Genomic DNA, 9631 nt, shown 5'->3' with positions numbered 1-9631 from the left:
TATCGAAACACGTGAGCTCAATTAACCAGCGACCTGCATGCACCGGCGAAGCCGCTGGGGCCCTCCGGAGAAAATTCTTTACACCATCAAAGGACGTACATCTCGGTCCCAGCCTTGCATTTAAATACATGTCAGTTATGATTTTGAAATGAAGAATGATAGTCTTGACTTTTTTATTAATTTTTATTTTATACATATATTTTTTAATTTTATTTATTTATTTAAAAAATAACTATTAATAAAATTATATATATTTTTAATATTTTTTAATGATTAAAGATATTAAAAAAATACTTAAAAATAATAAAAAAATTCAAATATACTAAAATAGTAAAATAGTAAAGGCCGTAAGAGTGTCACCATTTTGAAATAGTAGCACTACCCTTTTGTAATTAACGGTACTTGCCGGTGGTATATATGTTCACATTTGAAAAGGAAACGTGAAATGGGTTGGTAAAAGATACATGATATTTTGATGAAAATGAGATAAATTTAATTTTTGTCTATTTTATTCATATAAATTTTTATATTAAAATAATTATTTTTTATATAATAATAAAATAATATAAGATAAATTTCATTTTGACTATTCACATCAAATTTCTACGTTAGATTATTTATTTATTCATTATATAGTAATAAGTAATTAATAATTAAAAAATAATTTATTTTTTTAATTATTAATTTATTTTATTTTATATGTTAATTATAAGTAATCATATTTTAAACAATAAAGAGAAGGTCTATTACTTCTCTTTATTACTTTTATTCAACTTGAAAGTAGACATAAAAATAGAGAGAGAAATAAATGATAAAATATATATTTGGCATATCTACCGTAACTAGCAAATTTGGAAAGGATAAATCCAAATATTTGAATTTTAATTAATCTATTGTGATGGTATTTTAGGATGTAACAACTAAATATACCATGGATATACATCGAGGATACTTTAAACAAGCTAGTTTAGTACTACCACTTTCTTCCTTTATATACTAGTCATCGAAGCCATACAATCCCACCAATACCATGGCTTGGACATGGACAATAATTGCAGTAATAATTATGCTTGCAGCTTATCTCTTGCGAGAGTGCGCATGGAAAAGCAGGAACCAGAGTAAGAAATTGCCACCTGGTCCAAGAAGGTTTCCTGTTTTTGGGAACCTTCATTTGTTAATGGGGGAATTCCCTCATCGAGATCTACATCGACTAGCTCAAAAACATGGCCCTATCATGTACTTGCGTTTGGGCTTGAAACCTGCCATTGTTGTCTCCTCCACTCAAGCGGCCGAGCTGTTCCTCAAAGCACATGACCAGGTGTTTGCTAGTAGACCAAGCTTGGAGACAGCAAAGCACATCTCTTATGACCAAAAGAGCTTGGTCCTTGCTCCGTATGGCTCTTACTGGCGCAACATACGCAAGATGTGCTCCTTGGAACTGCTTACTAGCCATAAAATCAATTCTTTCAGATCCATGAGAAAAGAAGAGCTTGGTCTACTGATAAACTTTCTTCAAGAGGCTGCTGCTAACTGTGTTGTTGTTGATCTCAGTGCCAAAGTTTTCTCTCTCAACGCCAATATGGCTTGCCGTATGGTTGTTGGGAAGAAGTACATGGACAATGATCTCGGTTTGAGGGGTTTCAAGGATATAATGCAAGAGGTGATGCAGTTATCAGCAGCTCCTAACCTAGCTGATTGCATTCCTTCTATTGCTTCCCTCGACTGTCAGGGGTTGACACGACGCATGAAGGCAGTTAGCAAGATCGTAAACGACTTTTTGGAGAAGATCATAGATGAGCATGTCCAATGCAAGGACGAAAATAAGACAAATGACTTCGTTGATGCCATGTTGAACTTGGTGGGATCTAAAGAATTAGAGTACAATATTGAACGGTCCAACATTAAAGCCATAACTTTGGTATATATATATATATTTTATAATCTTATGGGCGCAGTCAAACTCTTTAGTGTGGAATTATGTAGTTTTACATATAATGTGATCTCTAGTAATTTTTCATTAATTAGTAACTCTACTGCATTAATTTCCTGATGATGATTTCCTTTCAGGACATGTTGGTTGGCTCCGTGGACACTTCGGCAACAGCAATTGAGTGGGTACTCTCAGAACTAATGAAGCATCCGCGGGTAATGAAGAAACTTCAGAAGGAGCTGGAAAATGTGGTGGGCTTGGAGAGGATGGTAGAGGAAGTAGACTTGGATAGGTTGAAGTACTTGGACATGGTTGTAAAGGAAACCTTCAGGCTACATCCAGTAGCACCACTTTTGATTCCTCACCAGGGCATGAAAGATTGCACCGTTAATGGTTTCCACATACCAAGGAACTCTAGAATCCTGATAAACACATGGGCAATTGGGAGAGACCCAAGTGTTTGGAATGATGCAGAAGTGTTCTTCCCAGAAAGGTTTGTTGGGAGTAGCATAGATCTCAGGGGACGGGACTTCGAACTCCTCCCATTTGGCTCCGGCAGAAGAGGTTGCCCAGGGATGCAATTGGGCCTACTAGTTGTACGGCTGGTGATTGCACAACTTATCCACTGCTTTGATTGGGAACTTCCTGATAACATGCTCCCAACTGAGTTGGACATGACCGAGGAGTTTGGTCTTTCAGCTCCTAGAGCCAAGCATCTACTTGCCATTCCGGCTTATCGCCTTCACGAATAAGAATTTTGTGAAAGAAAGATTAAAAATTGGCGGAATACCTTCCTTGTATTTCCATTGAGTATAAATAGTGTTACAACATACGTATGGTTTACACTTGATAAGCTTTGCTAACAACCTTTTGAATAAGCCCATATTGTTACAGATAATGTTTATCTACGATAGAAACTAACTTTGATAAGATCTAAGTACTGCTGCTGTAGATAACTACTTCACTAATTGAGTTACACTAGGACACTTCAACTTAAGGTGATAAGCACTGCTATGCTGAGATGATAAGCACTGCTGTGCCGTTTCCTTAACAGCCCCTCTCAAACTCATGGGAGGAGCTATGACCATGAGTTTGTCTCGAAGAAATAAGAACCGTGAAGATGAAAGCCCCTTTGTAAATATATCTGCACATTGCTCAGCTGTAGGAATATATTCAGTAACAATGTCCTTGTGTAAAATCTTCTCTCTAATAAAATGATAGTCCACTTCAATGTGCTTGGTCCTTGCATGGAAGATTGGATTTGAAACTAAGGCAAGTGCACCAATATTATCACACCAGATGCAGGGAGGTGACAGCAGAGGAACCTCAAGTTCCTTGAATAACATCCTTAGCCAATATAATTCTGCAGTAACTATTGCCATGGATCTATATTCTGCTTCTGTGCTAGATCTAGATACAACAGGTTGCTTCTTAGCCTGCCAGGAGATTAAGTTAGGACCAAGAAATACTCCATAGCCACTGGTAGATCTACGATCAATAGGATCACCTGCCCAATCAGAGTCACAGTAGGCTTGAAGCTGTATAGGGCCTGCTGTAAAGTATAAGCCATAATATGGAGTCCCTTTCAAATATCGTAGTACTCTTTTTGCTGCCTTGAAATGAGTTGTAGTAGGAGAAGCTAGAAATTGACATAGCTGATTCACTGAATAAGAAATATCAGGCCTAGTGAGAGTACAATATTGTAATGCTCCGACTATATGTCTATAGAGAGTTGGGTCTAGTAAAGGGTCTCCATCAAATTTAGACAATTTGCTCCCTGATACACAAGGTGCTGAGTATGGTTTGGCACCAACCATGTCAACACGATCTAAAAGATCAATTATATACTTAGCTTGACTGAGATGAAGCCCTGTGTTATCCCTACAAACCTGTATTCCCAAAAAGTAGGAAAGGTCTCCAAGATCCTTCAGTTTGAACTCAGTTTGTAAATTACAAATGAGTGTATTTAAACTAGACAAGTGTGTGCCAGTTATAATAATATCATCTACATAAATCAACACAAAAATTTGCATAGAAGATTGATGAAGATAGAATAATGAAGTATCAACTAATGAACCAGTGAATCCCAGATTAAGCAAGGCTTGAGTGAGTCGATGAAACCAAGCCCGTGGGGCCTGCTTTAAACCATAAAGTGCCTTTTGAAGTTTACACACATAGGTTGGATGTTGAGGACTAGTAAAACCCATAGGCTGCTCCATATATACCTCCTTAGTTAGATGGCCATGCAGAAATGCATTAGACACATCTAACTGCTTAATAGGCCACTGAAATGTAACTGCAAGACTGAGCAATAGACGTATGGTTGCTGGCTTAATAACAGGACTGAATGTCTCAGAAAAATCAATACCATCTCTCTGCTCAAACCCCTTTGCCACTAATCTTGCCTTGTACCTCTCAATAGATCCATCTGGTTTCTGTTTTAGCTTATAGACCCATTTATTTCGAATAACATTTCTGTTAGATGGCCTGGGACATAGTGACCAAGTACCATTATCAAGCAAGGCTTGGTACTCACATTCCATAGCAGCCAACCAATTTGGATCTACAATTGCTTGAGAAAAAGTAGTAGGCTCTCGAGGAAGTGAGGTGATAACTAGTGCTTTAAGAGGATGTTTGGTGGACTTGGCTGAATGATATAATTGGAAGTCTGGGAAGGACTTAGGCTTGAAGGTCCCAGCCATGGATCTGGTAACCATATGTGAGGTAGAGGATGGAATGGGAATTGCAGGGCCTGTCTCTGGAATAAGAGGAGCAGTATCAATTGTATTTGTCTCAAGAGTAGGACTCAAGTTTTCTGGTATAGGGATAGACGAATCAGCAGAGCTATTCTGAGGAGTAGTGGCAAGATTGGAGTGAGAATGGTCTATTGAATGATATGACTGAGTAGGCATAGAGTTAGAAACAAACTGAGAGGAGTCTAGAAGAATACCTTTTTGTGGGAAAGATTCTGCTGTAGAGTCTGTGGAGTGGAATCCATCCTGTGCAGGAAACAATTCTTCATCAAACACCACATGTCTTGATACATAAATACGACTGTTGGATAAATCAAGACACTTATAACCCTTTTGGTTTGGACTGTACCCTATAAAAATACACTGCTTACTACGAAATTGAAGTTTGTGTTTTGTGTATGGTCTCAAGAGAGGGTAACAGGCACATTCAAAGACTCTTAAGAAGGTATAGTCAGGTTCTTGATGATAGAGTTTGGTGTGTGGAGTATCATGTTGAAGGACAGGTGTGGGCAACCTGTTGATTAGAAAGACAGCAGTTTGGAATGCATCAAGCCAGTATTTGGAAGGTAAATGTGATTGAGCTAACAATGCAAGGCCTGTTTCAAGAATATGTCGGTGCTTGCGCTCAGCCACCCCATTTTGTTGGGATGTATGAGGGCAAGTGATTCTATGGTGAATCCCATTATCAGCAAGGTATTTGGTAAACAATTGAGAAGTGTATTCTCCACCTCCATCACTTTGAAACTGTTTGATTTTGGTGGAGAGTTGATTCTCAATTATGCACTTAAACTGAACAAAGTTAGAGAAGAACTCTGATTTGTGTTTGAGAGGAATAAGCCAAGAATAACGAGTGAAATCATCCACTATTATTGCATAATATTTATTGCCATTTATTGATAAAATAGGAGAAGTCCAAATGTCACTATGAACAATCTCTAAAGGAGCAGTAGTTACATGACTTGAAGACTTAAAAGGAAGCTGTTTATTCTTTCCTAGCTGACATGAAACACAAATGGACTGACTAGACTCAAGTTTAGACACTGGGAGATGCTGGTTTTTGATTACATGCTGTAGCATAGAATGATGAGGGTGACCCAATCGATTGTGCCAAATGGAAGTAGTGGTCTTGATTCCAGTCATAGCCATAGGTGATCTTGTCTTTTTGATGTCTAATTGTTTCAGCTTCACAGGATAGAGTCCATCCTCACTAGGCCCCTGTAGCAGAATCTTCCCTGTGATTTTGTCCTTCACAACAAAATTTTTATCAGTTAGCTCAAACCAACAATGATTGTCTCTACAGAAACGATTGATAGAAAGTAAATTGGTTGAAACAGCAGGACAATGGAGTATATTTTTGAGTTTAACAGTGGTATTTTTGGTTACAAAAGAGGATGAGCCAATGTGAGAGATTGAGAGTCCACTACCATTTCCCACAGCAACTGCTTCTTTGCCCTGATATGGCTGCTGAATGGTCAGATTTTCCAAGTTTGCTGTGACATGGTTGTTGGCTCCACTATCAGCAAGCCATTCCTCATTATCTTCATGCAAGAAATTCGATTGAGAAACCATGGCTGCAAGTTCCTTGGGTGGATGTCTGCCTTGGAAGGCAAAGTCCATACGATGGAAACAGTCTAGTGCTTGATGATTGTTCTTTCCACATATTTGACAAGGAGTTCGATTAGTATTACCAGAAAAACGAACATGAGAAGGTTTACCTTGTTGAGAACTTCCAGAATAATGTTTCTTTGGAGTTGAGTTCTTTGCTCCTGATGAGAATTTGTGAGAAAAATTTGAACCAAACCTTGGCTTAGGACTACCTTTGCTTGAGTACAAAGCAAAAGATGTGCTTTCAGGAGTATTTTGATGCTCAAGCATTTGCTCATAGCTGAGCAACTCTGATTGGAATTCTTCAAGAGTCATACAATTATCTTTGGCAGCAAAGGAATAAGAAGTAATGAAAGGGTTGTATTGAGGATGTAAACCTCCTATAATGTAGGAAATTAAATCTTCATCTTCCACTGGTTTTCCTACCAATGCAAGCTGATCAGCAAGAGTTTTGGAAGCTTGAATAAATTCAGTGCAATTTTTGGATCCCTGCTTCATATTCTGCAATTGTCTCCTGAGGTGATTCACCCGAGATCGTGAAGGAGATGCATATCTGTTTGCTAATGCATTCCAAACTTGACGTGAAGTATCAAGTCCATACACAGTAGGAACTACCTTTTCAGATAAGGTAGCAATAAACCAGCTAAGTATGCACTGGTCTTTCTTCTCCCAGAGTAAATAATCAGGATTCAGCATATCCTGGCTAGAGATCTTCTCATCTTTGAGAAGATACTTGGGAGGAGGAGGTTCAGACCCATCAACAATGCCCATAAGCCCATTGGATCGAAGAATAGGCATAAATTGGCATATCCAGACGAGATAGTTACTGTCATCAAGCTTGGTAGGAGCAAGATGAGCAGTATTAGGAAGTGAAAAAGAGGGAGTGGAAATTGCAGCAGCTTGGCTGGATTCTGCCATTGAAATATGAGTGGTGTTAACCTTGGTTTGCTCTGGTACCATGAAAGAAAGATTAAAAATTGGCGGAATACCTTCCTTGTATTTCCATTGAGTATAAATAGTGTTACAACATACGTACGGTTTACACTTGATAAGCTTTGCTAACAACCTTTTGAATAAGCCCATATTGTTACAGATAATGTTTATCTACGATAGAAACTAACTTTGATAAGATCTAAGTACTGCTGCTGTAGATAACTACTTCACTAATTGAGTTACACTAGGACACTTCAACTTAAGGTGATAAGCACTGCTATGCTGAGATGATAAGCACTGCTGTGCCGTTTCCTTAACATTTTGGGTTTTTATTTTTGTTTCTGCTGTCTAAAAATAACGTGCACGCGCGTTCAGTGTCTGGGTTTGCTGTTATGTTGTCTTTAATTACTCATTATAGACTATATTTTCTGCTGTTTATGGACTAAAAACTTGATTTTATGTGCATGTGAAAGAGTGCGCAATTAAAGGGTTGAAAAAGAAGCAGTGAATTAGTTGTACGGTTTGCCTGTAAAATACCTTAGCAGAGTGTTGAATATAACAGAGCAGTGATGGAGCTGGAAGAGGCGGTATATGACAAGTATCCGCTTCGATCATGTCTTCTCAGATTTCTTCTAATGGATGTTGTAAAATACAGTTAACTTTTAAATATAAAGAAATTTGAGCAAAAGATAGGTCATTGGATCTTTTATTTCATCTTTACTTCACACTTACAGTACTTTTGCAACATGTGGAAGAGACTATTCTAAACATTTTAAATTAATTTATCTCTTCTCAAATGTTGATTTTCTCCATTTCTTCCGGTGTTCCCTATTTTCATTTCTGGCCCTGTCTCTCATTCCCAACGCTTTCCGCTATGTTTGGCGCCAATGTTTCTTGCTATGCTACAGGGCCACGGGTTGCTGTGTTGGCTGGGGTGACTCCAATTGGTCTATATAAATAAAAGCAAGCATATGACTCTAATCGGTTTGCATATCCTTGTAGACGCACAAGAACCCCATTGTATATATTTTGAGAATATTTTTATTAAATAATCTCTTTTTTTTATTTTTTGAATTAATTTATGTTTTAATTTAGCTTATAAATTTGGATTAATTTAAAATAGGGTATTGATAAATTTAGGGCTATTCTGAAGTGAATAATGTTGACAAACCCAGGCAAAAATGAAACAGTAAAAAGAAAAGAGGATCAATTTAACCTAGGGTAATAATAGGCTTACTACTTCCAACAATCTATTTACTGCTTTATTTATTATTTTAATTTTTTTAAATTTTTTATTTTTACTTAATAGTTAAAGAAGTGACTATTGGTAAAATTATATATATATATATATATATATATATTATCTTTTTCTTAGTAATTAAAGATGTTAAGAAATATTTAAAAATGAATAAAAAGTAAATATTTCAAATATACTATAAAATAAGAAAATAGTGATAGAAAGTAGCAATCCTATCATTACCCTTTAATACATATGAAGAAATCAAATGGAGCACTTCCAATGATTTATCTATCATATCATTTAAAATATATCACCAAAACTTACTTTTCCTATTTTTACATGCTGATTTTTATAATATACCATACATCAACATATCTATTTTTTCTTTATATCATTTAAATATTATATTTTTATTCATGTCAAATATTTTCTTTAACTACCAATGATATCCTCATATCTTTTGATATTTACAATATCTTCTCATATACAATGTCATATAATTATATTTTATTTTAAATTAATCCAAATATATAAGCTAAACTAAAATATAAATTAATTCAAAAAATAAAAAGAATAGATTATATAATAAAAATATTCTCAAAGTATATTATGAGAAAATCCATTCTTGATAATTGTAAAAAAAATATTCTTAAGATATTTTTCGGTATATTCCGTGAATATCTATTTTCGATAAATGTGAAAGAATATTTTTAAGATGTTTTTTGGTATATTCTGTGAGTATCAATTTTCAATAATTGTGAAAGAATTTTAGTATATTATGAGAATATACCTTTAGTTTTTTCAAGACTTTTACTATAAATAATACAATTTCTTCATAAAGTTTCACCATCTTCTTCTCCATTTCTTTACATAATTCTTCTAGTTCTTATTTCTATATAGTTCTTATGGATCCCGTCTTTGAGGTATTTGACTCTTCGTCATTTGACGAGGAGTTGGAATTAAATTTAGTTCTTACTATAGAAGAACAATGTTTGGATAATGAAAAAGGCTTGACATCGGGTTGTAATTCTATTCAGTGTCGTATATTCATTTGAAGAAATTTGTTTGAAGGCCACCAACGCCTGTTTGTGGATTATTTAGCTGAATCACCCATATATCCTCCAAATATATTCCGTAGGAGGTTCTGAATGCAACATTATCTTTTTTTGT

The 9631-nt window shown here is 35.9% G+C and overlaps 1 protein-coding gene across 1 annotated transcript; it reads left to right on the top strand.

The window, feature by feature from the left end:
- The first annotated feature begins 993 nt into the window (after nucleotides 1-993).
- LOC122303560 (cytochrome P450 71AU50-like) lies at nucleotides 994-7657 on the top strand. The gene is made up of 3 exons (XM_043115382.1): nucleotides 994-1918; nucleotides 2068-2684; nucleotides 7540-7657. The coding sequence occupies exons 1-2, from the start codon at nucleotides 1031-1033 to the stop codon at nucleotides 2680-2682; spliced, it is 1503 nt and encodes a 500-aa protein (XP_042971316.1). The 5' UTR covers nucleotides 994-1030; the 3' UTR covers nucleotides 2683-2684; nucleotides 7540-7657.
- The last annotated feature ends 1974 nt before the right edge of the window (nucleotides 7658-9631 follow it).

The sequence above is a fragment of the Carya illinoinensis genome, chromosome 3, assembly GCF_018687715.1.
Source record: "Carya illinoinensis cultivar Pawnee chromosome 3, C.illinoinensisPawnee_v1, whole genome shotgun sequence".
In the NCBI taxonomy this organism is placed as follows: Eukaryota; Viridiplantae; Streptophyta; class Magnoliopsida; order Fagales; family Juglandaceae; genus Carya; species Carya illinoinensis.
This window is presented reverse-complemented; position numbering and strand designations above follow the sequence as displayed.